Raw genomic sequence first — 12,944 nt, 5'->3', positions numbered from 1 at the left:
CAAATCACTAATAGAAACATTTGTAGAATAATAATAATCACTTTCTGATTCAGAATCAGTTGACAGCACAACAACTTTACGTAGGTCTAACAACATCACTGTAGCTAGAGTCACTGTCAGAATGATCCACAAACACATCCACATCAGAATCTTCACCTTCACTTGGAAGATCTGACAAATTATCAAATAGTTCAGTAATTATTTCATCTTCACTCAACATGCCATGTTTTCTGTAAGAAGCCATTTATAAAAATATGGGTATTGTAAGTAAAAATCAGAAAAATAATAAGCATCCGGAACAAAATAAAACACTCTGACTCCTTTTGAACACATCATTTTAATAAATGGCACACAAAGACACTCTGCACGAAACACGAGTACACTCGTGACCCATCTGCAACGTGTAAAAAACACAATACAATTTAAAATGTTTCAACCTGCTTTGCATGACTTTTCTTAAACTGATGATGAACTAAGTAGTTTGAAATGTTGTTACTTGTATTGTGTCTTTAAATAAGTTTTTTAGTACCCATATCAGCCACCTCTGCTATAGACTTACTTCAAGCAAGTTCTCTGACATCACGAAATGCTCAAAGTCAAGCCCTTACATCTAAAGAATAAAGTAATCACTGATTTAAAGTAACACCCTCGTGGTCTGGAAATGGTTATGGTACCTTACTTTATTACTCTATCTTTTTCCCATTTCTAAAAGTCCTGAGAATGCAGAATAAGTTTTTTTTTCCCCATCACATTGACTTACTTTGCTTCATTTACATTTGTGTGTGTGTGTGTGTGTGTGTTCAGTGCACGAGTATGTGTGTGCACGCACAAGCATGCAGCATGTGAAGTTTTAATTCCTGAAATTTTCATAAATTTTGAGTAATGTATATTTTATGTGGTACAAATGGGAGTTTGAAATTTAACATTTTATACTCACTGCACCCAGTTTCATCTGAACCATCTAGGCAATCTTTGTGACCATCACAGCGTTTTTGTGCCTCCAGACACTCTCCAGAATGGCAAGTAAGTTGGTCTGACCTACATCGAATCTCAGGTGAAACAGGATGTGTTGGAGCTACAGGTAATGTGACACTGTTAGTGTATGCTAACATTCACTAAAATTCATTATTATCTAGCCAGATACACTTAACTAGATATTTAAAAAATAAAAATATGCACTTTAAAGCAGAATTAATCAAGTTAATCATACTACAATAAGAATTACTGGTGCAAACACTGAAAGTTATTTAACTAAAGAAATGAATATTGTGGCTGAAAGGTACAAACCCAATGTTATGTATACTGTAGATGATTTAGATAAAGTAATATGCATCAAATGCTGCAAATTTAACTGTCCAGTCTCACTTCACAATAATATATATTAAACCATTTTATCCAGAACTGGAGTTCACAAGGAACAATAAACTGTTAAGTTTGCTAAACACGTACAATGAATTATTGTATGAAAAACTAATACAAGAATTTCCAGTAAAAGTAAAGTGTGTGTGTGATAATATGTCAACCACACTATATCTGTAATATATAGGTTCTTTTCTACGATACCACGGCTCCTCAAGACTGGCTGGGATACTATACACATAGTAATGACCACTCGACAACAATTGTTACATTTCAACTGGATTAAGTTGTGAAGTGTAATATTTTCATAAATTTTACTAATATCACAACATATCAGAATCAGAGTAAGGAATTTTATAACACTATTATTTATTTGAACACTATACATTATTTTCTTGAATTAACCTGCTCATTATTAAGAAAAAACAAAAGATATAGTTTTCCTATACTGAAGTATATTTCTGATAGGTACTTTCCTCCTCTCACAAGATTAGCTATTCTCGTCCAGTGCTGCCCTCTATGCACACATTTTTCTTTATGAATGCCACAAACCTTTTGATCCTCCCTATTGGAGTCAAATGATTCCAACACATCTTTCATGTAAATCATCATGCCTCACTTCTCCACCAATAGGAGTGTGAAATACACGACTCCCTCTATATGCATCTACCAAACTACCACTTTGAGGTGAGGTTTGGCAGAAAATGTAAGCGCCGGAGGAAAGTGGGGAGGAAGGGTGGGAAGTGTGAGAGGAGGGAAGTACCTATCGGAAATACATTTTCTGTATAGGTAAATTATAACTCCCAATACAGTACTTCCCTCCGCTTAAAAAATTAGCTAGAATCCCACCTTGATTAGGTGGAGGGACCGGTGCAAGGGAATACAGAAATACCCCCAAAAAGCATCTGAAGGATACCCCCTGGAAATGAGAGAGAGAGATCTGATGAGATAAACTGCACCACTTCTATACTCTTCGTCCATCCACGAAATGTGTAGTATATAAAGGCAGAAAAAGAAAGGATAACATCCAAGTAGGAGAGAACTCTGGAAGGACAGTGATCCTAACTACAAATATATAGATGTAACTGAATCCCACAAAGTATAAAAGTGGATGAAGCAATGGATGTGCCTCTAGGTTTAGAGTGGCTACGTTGCAATGGACCATACTTGGTAAGTCAAATACATCAAAAACCCATGCCGCAGATAACCAACATCCACACAGGGGTAAGATGAGGAGCATACCATCTTCACCTCAAATTCAAGAGCCTGGGGAAATCTAGAACTACTCCGACTCCTGTCCGGGACCCGACATACGATGTAGAAAGGATGTACGTATAATATAAATCAACTCCCCCAACAGAAAAACTGACCAGAATCATCCGAAACGCAATAACATCATTGGAATAAGGTACAACGGGAGATAGCAAAAAGGACAGATTCTGGAACAATCCCCCTTACCTCCACTGTGACCCACAAAACAGAAGGAGTATGATCGAGAGAGGAATATAGACAACCATAAACATGTGTGAGGACTCACATTGATTGGTTCTACTCTAAATCCAAAACCCAGCCATGGGGTACCAACAACCACGTGGGGGTAGGATGAAGGCTCCCAAATGAAGGGGTGAACTGCAATTTGGGATAGTACAACATCTACACCTGCAGGACACCACCGTCCTACTCTGCACTGAATGTTTAAAGCAATTTTTGTGTGGAACTCATTCAGGGGATGCCTCCACGGTCGACCACCCCAGCAGCTAGAAAATGGAAATTGATAAGGACTCCCATACTCCACTAAAAGAAATGGGGTGAGAACATGGTGAAGAGTCCGAAGGAACGTCGTCACCTGAGACAGTGCAATGGGTGACCAAGAAACTCTTATTTTGAAAGCAGACCATACTTATTTATTCAATACAAGACATAGCAGAGATGGGCAGCTATCCCCTTCTGCTTTACTCGTGCAGTCCTTGGGTGATACAGTCTGGAATGGGCAAGTTTATGAAGCAATTACATCACAATGTTATTTATCTAAAAGTGATGTTGTGGAACACCCCATCTCAACAGTGAGCATTGTGAAGCCATGGAAGATAAAGCATGAGACAACATGGCTGTGCAGTGTGGATTTCAAGTTAAAGAATACCTGGTCAGGCACCACTCACCTGAAAAAAACAGTCACAAGTGGAAGATGAAAACCCAACAAAGAAAAAACTGGGATATGGTGTAAATAGTGGGAGAAGAACATATTAGGTGTAGTCCACGTGCTTAACTGTAGGATTTCCTACAATGGCTGACGAAGACAAGATGTGAGGGAACAGGTGGTGTCACATCAGATGAGAAGACACCTGGAACATATTCTGGGAGGAAGAAGACAAGGAGGAATAATCCAATTGAATCAAAAGTCGAACCCAATTGGTGAGGGTAGAAGGGGAAAGATCCCAAATAAAAGAAAATTGCCAAGGGATAAAGAATTGGGAACAGGTATCATGAAAGGAAGCCAATCGGGCAATATAACAATGAACAGATGGACCGGACATAGAAGTCTATCTGGATTAGGATGAGAGTAGAGATGAGAAATATAAGGAAGGGAAATAGGCAAAAAGAAGGAATTGCCCTCTCTCACCACCAAGATCGTTGGGAGGTAGGAACAATCCAAATAAAGGAGAAGATTGGTAGGGTGGTAGAGCGTACATGAAATGTCAATGGTAAACAAATTGTACCTTCGGCATCCACAGGTTAAGAGAAGGAAATATGTTTTAAGGGAAAGGTGAAACATGTAACACGAGGACCACATTAATATCTCAGTTCAGAAAAGTAGGCCATCTGGGGGTGGGGCAAATCCAGAAGGAATGCATTAACATGGTAAGGACAAGGGAAGCAAAAAACTCGACAGTATCGAGAAAAAGGAAAGGTATGGGTTAAGGCAGCCTGATAACCCTAGAGCAAGGAGACGTAAGACCCCTTGTCAAAAAACTAGGTGAGAAACTCCGACACTCGAGCCATAGTAGATTGGTCAGTGAGGACTCCCAGAGTCGCAGATCAACTGCAGAACACTTTCCATTTGTGCCGATACATCTCCATTGAAGGAGGACGTATGGAATGAGCTAATAGGAATGCTACATGGGAGAAACCTGATCTCCTTGCCAAGGACCAGATAAAAGCCAGACATGAAGATGAAGGACATAAATGGCTGGATGTAAAACTGCTGACAGAGGTTGACGAAGAATGGAGGGAGACAAAGGAAGAGGTACTGGAGGAAAAATTTGCAGTTGTAATAATTGTGGAAACAACGGTTGAGCTGACCAATAAGGAGTGATCAGAAGGACTTGACACAGAGTGGTATGGATGAGAGAAATCACCTGATGAAGGAACTGGATAGGATGATTAACAAAAGAATTTGTGGGACCAATCTTGGCTGAAGGCATCGACAGCCAGAGCTTAAGGATGAGGTACTGGGGATCAAAAAAAGGGTAACTTGTGATTGAGGTATATGACAAATGCATCTTCATGGGGGAAACCCCACAGATTGCAAGGTCACCGGAAAATGAGGGGACCTAAAGACCACTCTGTCGGATATAGTTGGTCAGAGCAGGAGAGAAAATTTGCTAAGAGATTGAAAGCACCTCGAATGTGACATGCAACAAGATGAATATGGTGTGTGTGGGCCCAATATAGTAGATTCAACATTCAAAAACAGAGAGATCTCGACTGGGTGCCCCCTTGGTGATTGATATGTGCTACCATCATAGAATTGTCAGAATGAATCATCACCAGACAATGTCTGGAGAGAAGAAGGAAATGATTAAAAGCCTGATGGACTGCAAGAAGTTGGAGAACGTTGATACACAAAGACCTTAGTGATTGACCCATGCACTCCAGCCCTGAAGGTAAACATCCATGAAAAGATGTAATTCAAGAAGAGGAGGAAGTGGTATGCCTGCCTTGTCCAACCACCAATACAGATCGTCCATCAGGGTAGAAGGAAAGTTAACAGGAGCTGACAAGGGATCCCACGCAAGGTTCCATTGTGAAGAGCACAATGAAGAGACTGCATATGCATATGACTGAAGGGGACCAGTGACGTCACTGAAGACCAGATCCCCAAAAGCAATAGAACCTTGCGAGCTGAAAGGGCATGACAAAATAACAATTCCATGGAATGAAGTTGTAGAGGAGAAGGTAGGGCCTAAATGAGATGATTGTCGAAAAAGACAAACAAGTGGATGAAATATTGGGTAGGTCAGAGGAAGGACTTCTCCAGCTCGATTAACCAGCCTACCCAAGCAGCCACTAGAAGGAGCTGATGAGCATAGCCGGCCAAATCCAGTTTGGAATGAGCAGAGAATCCAGTCATTCATTTAATGTTGGAATCACAACTCCAAAGCATGAAGATGGTGAACAAAGGTTCTGACCACCCAAGAGAAAACATAAGGGACAGAAGCAAGCCCAAAGTGTAGGGCACAAAATTGATAAACCACCATGTGATGGACGAACAGAAGATACGGATGAGACCATGGTGATATATGGATGTGGAGATAAGCATTGGTGATGTCCATCTTGGTCATCCATAAGCCCAGAGAAAATGCCCACCATAGGTGAGAAATCCCTCCATGATAAAACGGGGCAGTTGAACAAAGCAATTGTTAGAATTTCTTGGGAACAACAAAGATTTTGGAATAAAAACCTGGTGAAGGATGTAGAACAGGTTTGATGGCCTACTGAGATAGTACTTCTTGAATTGCCTTCGACAAATGATGGCTGATCATGGGATCTCGAGGCAGAGGGAATGAAAATGGGTATAGGAGACACGGGAGATGGGAAAAAACGGGATCACAATTCCTTCCTATAAAACTTGAAGAACCCAACAATCCCTAATGAAAGAACACTAGTGATGTAGAAAATTGGCAAGTAATCACCAATACTTTTAGCGACGTGATGAGTGTAGCAGAAAACGACGAGACGAGGCATCCCAAGAAGAAGAGGCAGGTAAGGGTTGGGGAGGGACGGGAAGCGGTAATAGATGCCATATTGGGCTCCGAGTAAGATAAATGGGCAACAAGGTTGGAAAGGGTATGCTGTTGTTATCCTGATGCAACTCGTGATTCTAAAGACTCAGGAATCATGTCAAAGACGTTTCGACGCAGAATTCCAGAAGATAAGATGATGGTAAATGGATGCGAGTTAAGGTCACATGACGACCTAAAAAGTCCCAAAAACAGAGAAACCACATACGTAAAGGCAGAGCCAAAGACGACAAATAAGTCCAAGTGGAGGAATAAAAGGGGGAGGATGCCCCCAGAACACCCCTCAGAATTTGAGTGGAGAGCCTCAGAAAGGAGATGGATGGTAGAGAAATACCATAAAAGAGTTGAGAGTAAGACAGAGGCAGGAAAATTGAGCATGGGTCAGACTTACAGGAGATTCGGGGGCCGCACACCAAACTGGCAAAGTGGAACCTGCTGGTCCAGAAAAGGACAGTCTGCATGATGATATGTAATAGCAAACTGAGCTGAAGCTCATGAGGGGCAAGACATGCCATTCCCATCACTTAATTGTGAGGCAAATTAGTCAGCATGTACCTGAATATCCGGAGATGGGGGGGGGGGGGGCGAAATAGGGATGGGAAGATTGGTCATGTAGTAAGGAAAGACATGGTTCATAGGAAATAGGGGAAATGGATAAAATGTCACATACCTGAGAAATTACATCCAAAAAAGACTATTAGGCCTAACTGACTACTCAAGCAGAGCATGGGAAGGCATGGCAAAATCAGGAGGTAGAAATAGGTGATACAAGTCCTCATCCACCAGAACAGGCTCAGCTTGTTTGGAAGGAAGTGGGGAGAGTTCCAGGGACAGAGGCTGACCCAGGTGACGTTGAGTTTCCCAGCAAATAAGTGTGGATAAATCTCCTGAGATATAGCGCTAATCGCAGGTGCAACCCAAAAGTAGTAACACGAACTTCAGAATTCATAATAAGGAAGACTGAACAAATAATCAAAGGTATAAATAACAATGAAAGTGTAATAAACTGGGATTAAAGTGAAGTTAAAACACAGTCTTAACAGAAACTAGAAGTGAAAATAAGTGACAAACACTTCGTGAGTATACTAAAGACGAGGATGAAACTTTAAGTAAACAAAAAGGAACATGTTCAAGCACAAGCACTGCCAAATGAGAAGTGATAGTTTGGTAGAGGCATATAGAGGGAGTCACACGCATCACGTGATATGTCACGCTCCTACTGGTGGAGAAGTGATGCAAGATTATTTACAAGAGAGAGATGTCAGAATCATTCGATTCCAATAGAAGGCTTGTGGCACGTGTAAAGAAAAAATTTCCATGTAGAGGGAAGCACTAGACAAAAATAGCTAATATTGTGAGAGGAGGGAAGTACCATATCTGAAACCAGCAAGCTAGACTTCTTGATTTCAGAGTACATCAAGTGACCACAGAGTAACTTAATTCAGTATATTATTTACCTTCTTTAAGAAATGCAATTATTTCAGAAATAAAGTTTTTACATCAAGGTCCTCAGAAGTATTCGAGGGTTTTAGCATCCTTATCTTAAATTATAGAAACCTACCCCCAAGAGACCGAAATAAGAAGCCTTCAGGTGAAATTGTGAATCTGTCAATGGTGCCACGATCAATAGCTCTCTTAACAACGTTCTTGATTTGCTCTTCATTTCTGTTGTATTGTGATCCAATATCCATCTGACATTTTACACCTAATTGTTCTGAAGGTCTATAACAAAATAATAAACATATAGCTCTGCTTTGTTCCTCCAATATTAGCTTTATATTTCAGCAATCTCATACATACAATTAACACTTTAAAATCAACTTTATCTTTCCAAGGATACCCAGCCTCCTCAGTGTTAAATACAAGCTCAATTTCAAGGTGTAACATGCAATCTCACTTTCAGAATTAAACATAACTGCTACATTATTTTAAAGCAATGTGATTAATGTAGAGATAAGTACTGATGGTTCATCTCATCTTTTTGATTTAATATCCACAATTTAGAACCGTCCATTGTGTTTACTTTAATTTCAAATATTTTCCACAAACTTTCAAATATCTGACATACTTATTTTCATTATACTCCTTAGATAAACGTTACCATAATAGCAAGTTTTGGTTATTGCGACTTTATGTGAATTATATCAGTATAAATATGTGAATATAGTATCTGCAAGTTCGTACACTATTTTTAAGTCTAGAATCTTTACGTTTAGACTTCATTGTATAGAATATCAAAAACAAAAATTATTTAATGCTGAGATCGAAAAAAATTAGTGAAGTTGACGAGGATCAATGGCAAAGATTAATTATAATACACTAACAAATTATAAAACATAAGATTCTGTTAAATACTTGAGTTTTAGTGATATAAATGCTACAATGCCAAAACAAGTACCAAATGATACATAAGGGTTTTATTAGAAATACAGCTTAAAAACACCATCATCACCACGGATTTGATTTATTGAATTTTGTTCAAAGCTACACAAGAGCTATCTGCTCTAGCTGTTCCTAATTTTAGTGACAGACTAAAGGGGAAGCAGCCAATCAAAACTACCCACCACCAACTCTTGGGGTACTCTTGTAAGATCAAATAGTGTTTGTTTGTTTGGAATTAAGCATAAAGCTACACACTGGGCTATCTGTACTCTGCCCACCACTAGTATCGAAACCCAGTTTCTAGCATTGTAAGTCCAGCACGCTAACCACTGGGTCATACTCTGTTCCACAGCTTTGAGACTTAAAAACTTGCCACAGAAATAACAAAACTTCAATAATATATACATACACATTCTGTAAAGAAGTTCAGATGAACAAAAGCATTGTTATTATTTTAACAATAAACAGTAGTGACGTACCGACAAAACTGTAAAATAGGCTTGGACAGATAAAACTTAATGTCAAAATTTAGCCCAAATTGTGACTTTCTGTATTGGGGTCACAAAGGTCAACTACTGTTCCGATACCAGGCTGTACTACATTTTCTATTCCTTTTAGCTTTAAACTGAAATTCACACAATATTTTTCTCTTTAGTTCTTTGGATTGCTCAAAGCAAGTTTATAACTAACTTTCCCCAGAGTCTAATTGGATCAAGTAGAGATTGACTGATTCTTTTGCAGGAATAACAACATCCTTTTTATTAATCCCTTTTATTTCTACCTTGGTGGATTACACCAACCACATGACCCCAAAGCAACTATCACAGTTTCCATACTACAACTTTTAACATGCTTTGTGTATATTCACAAAAAGTTTCAAGCTGTCTGTACACAAAAATTAGAGTTTCTCTCCATTGTATGACTTAACATTACAAAATGGATTGTAACAAAGTGGTTAAGCCCAACAATCTTTTTAATATAATGTACTCAACCCTCTGTAAAACTGGAAGATAAATTATTCAAACAAGGAAACACATTCTTACTGCTCTTCTTTGGATCTCTGGCTTTTAATACCATACAAGATTGTTAATGCAAATATTTTTTTTTTTTATTTCCTTGATTTATATAACAAAAAATAAATAAATAAACTTACCTCAGAGAAACTACAGTAACTGCTTGTTCCCCAGAAATATCTTGATACAGTTCTTGTAAAGCCAATTGAATTTCAACTGCTAATTTCTTAAACTCAAGACTGTTTCTGTCAGAGTATTCATTTTTGTAGTCAATGTTGGTAAAAGTGAGTGCCATCCGGAAGTACACTGAAAATTTTTTATCATTCTAAAGCTTTAACACTGCATTGTTACATCTTACACAAACATTAAGCAAACAAATAAAATTAAGCAGCTGGAAGAAAAAGAAAAATGGCAATGGATCTACTGAAACAAAGTTACAATAACAGAAAATAATGTCACAAAAATTCTAAACAATTTATTGGTTCTAAAGTCAATTGTATTTTTAATAAATGCATCACTTTTTTTCTTTTTTTTTTTATGAACAATAAACTTACATGTACAGTAGAAGATATTGAGGTACAGAAAAACAAAGAAGTAAATGACAAAGGAATAAAGAAATTTTGGTTACATACAAACATCTTTAAAATTATGTAAACTGTAACAAAGAAGAAGAACCTAATAGCAATATAGAAGAAATGCACATTTTACCATATGAGGAAAAATATATGCTCCTCACGTTGGTAGACACTGCTACTTCTGAAAAATCACTTAAAATGGAAGAAAATTCCTCATGATTAAAAGATTACCATTGTAATCCTTATTTTTAAAATGCAAGACCAAGGCAGGACTTAAGAAATATCGTTTTTTATAGTATGACTTACAAAAATAGCAAAAAGTTAGAATCCAATGAAAGATTTTGTTTAGAAAAGTATCTTCAAGGTTGGCACTTAACAAATAATGTTCAGCATATTCGTACAAAGGGAGTCTTCATGTTTAAACCAAATTAATAACTGTTGATAATGTTTCAATTTGAGGGTATTGATTTTAAGTGCATTTGGTAAGATGCCTCATAAAAAGTTAATAATTAAGTAAAATTCTAATGGTATTGGTGATGAATTTAAAGTATTATCCAAGCAATCAAAAGGATCAAAGCCTTTAGCTTCTTTGAGCGGAATTCTGAAGACAAGAGGATGAGACGACACAAGTTCAAGGTTTGGAAAAAAGACACCACATTTAAGAGTTTGTGAAAATAAGTTCAGTGTTTACTTTCCTTCTTTCTTTGATATGGATGTGCAATAGCAGCCTTGAAAGAACACATGATCCATTGTTGTCTTTATTTTACATTACAAAAAAATTGCTTTGTGGCATAAAGCAGGCAAGTGTGATAGGTACTTTCACAAATAAGAGATTAGTGAAATACTGGGATAAAAAGACCATCACATGAGGACAGGTTAAGATCTACAAAATTGTTTTTCTGGAGTAAGAGGGCATCAAACTGAGGTGTTTAACATTGTGAAGGGAATTGATAGTTTCTATGCATCACCTCTTGTTGTTGTTTTTTGTACTCAATGAATAAAAGTGGTAGGACTAAGGGACACTGATATAAATCTTCAGCAACAACAGTTTTCATTTAAGAAGTGGGTGGCCTTTTGGATGTGAATGCAGAACATTTAAAGAAGTTTAAAACCTTGACAAATCCTTAAATGATAAGGGCTGGCTAAAATATATTTTTTAAGTTTAGATTAGTGGATCAGACAGCATAAATTAACCAGCAGGTCCCTTGTTGTCTTTAAATTTTGATTTTATCTAGGTTTTTTTTTTCTTTTTTAAATGATCAATGATACCCATTTAAACAGTATTTTATGCAAATTTCCTGTTATTAAGATTCTTGGTAAGTTTAAAATGTTTAATAAGTTGGAAAATGTACAAAAAACAAAAATGAATAGAATGATACGCTTGAGATATGAATTTTTGGGAAGAGCTCATCTATATATATACGAGAAGAATCATTGTGAAGAAAGTGAAGGAGTTATGAACTGTAGAAGAAACAAAAAAAAAAGCATAAAATCTGAAATCCTGCATCTAGATTACTCTTAGGCAAAATTACTTCTTTGCCAGGGGTACAGAGTTTTAGAGCAATTTATCTTAGGCTGTGTGTGTGTTAGAAACAAAAATTGTTGGATGAGTTAATAAAAGTGAATATTGAAAAGCATTTTTGTTAATTGGTTGGCTTGACTTATTGGCTGTTCAGCTTGATAGTGTGATGCTAGCTAGTTGTGCACAATTTATATGATAAGTATGTTCCTATTGGTTAGATACAATTTAATTTACTATACTTATTCTCAGAATGCCCTAAACATATTTCAAAGTACATAAATTTAAATATATAAAAATAATCCATTATCATAAAATTACTTTAAATTCTTCAATTATAATACTGGCAATTTATTATCTTACCAGGTGAATCTCCATCACCACTTGCTGTAAACAAGTGTTCACTATCTGAATCTGATATTTCTCCAACTCCAGATGGCTGACCTTGGATATCTGAATCTTCATCATCATTATCATACTCAAAAAAGCCCAGAAATCGCTTCTCACGTCCCTTAGATTGTACAAGAGGTTTAGTAAGTGGATCTACTGGATCTGAGGTTTTGAATGTGTTTAAAGTATCTTCAAAAGTGAGGTCATTGTCCAACTAAAAAAGGAAAAACATAATTAACGTACCTTGTAAAATAACTTAACTTTGATATGTTGGAAAATTAAATGCCACTTAATATTTAAAGTGTAAATAATTTACACAATGTGAAATATAAAATTAACTTTACCAAACAAAAAACAAAGTTGGTTTTGTTATCCACCACACCTTAATATGACAACCTCTCCATCTCAGTTATTCTACTAACTTTGATCTCTTTCCAACAATTCAATGTCCTTTCTAAGGTAAAGAGTCCTATTTACCCTATCCACTAACAACAACACACTGCTTTGATGGTTTATGAAATTAAACAATAAGAATACCAGAATCCTTTTTTTTTACCATAACATAGTTAAAGTTCTTCAAATCAAAATTATACTGTTGCGTCAGTGAGTCACATGACTGATGTGACGCCACGTTTCTAGAACTATCCCGTATCTTGGCGAATGCTCTAGTAATTACTAGATGGAG

At 37.1% G+C, this 12,944-nt stretch overlaps 1 protein-coding gene across 1 annotated transcript in view; it reads right to left on the bottom strand.

Moving 5' to 3' along the window:
- The window catches only part of LOC106472486 (very low-density lipoprotein receptor-like), a gene marked incomplete at both ends in the record, with an annotated part of 52,847 nt that extends 40,374 nt beyond the window's left edge, over nt 1–12,473 (bottom strand). Inside the window, 4 exons of the mRNA XM_022401067.1 lie at nt 938–1,075; nt 7,942–8,102; nt 9,916–10,081; nt 12,233–12,473. Coding sequence (XP_022256775.1) covers nt 938–1,075; nt 7,942–8,102; nt 9,916–10,081; nt 12,233–12,473 — 706 coding nt within the window. The remainder of the gene's footprint in view (nt 1–937; nt 1,076–7,941; nt 8,103–9,915; nt 10,082–12,232) is intronic.
- Nucleotides 12,474–12,944: the final 471 nt, after the last annotated feature.

Source organism: Limulus polyphemus, unplaced genomic scaffold, assembly GCF_000517525.1.
Source record: "Limulus polyphemus unplaced genomic scaffold, Limulus_polyphemus-2.1.2 Scaffold5375, whole genome shotgun sequence".
In the NCBI taxonomy this organism is placed as follows: Eukaryota; Metazoa; Arthropoda; class Merostomata; order Xiphosura; family Limulidae; genus Limulus; species Limulus polyphemus.
The sequence above is the reverse complement of the archived record's forward strand: the minus strand, read 5'-3'. Positions and strand labels throughout refer to the sequence as shown.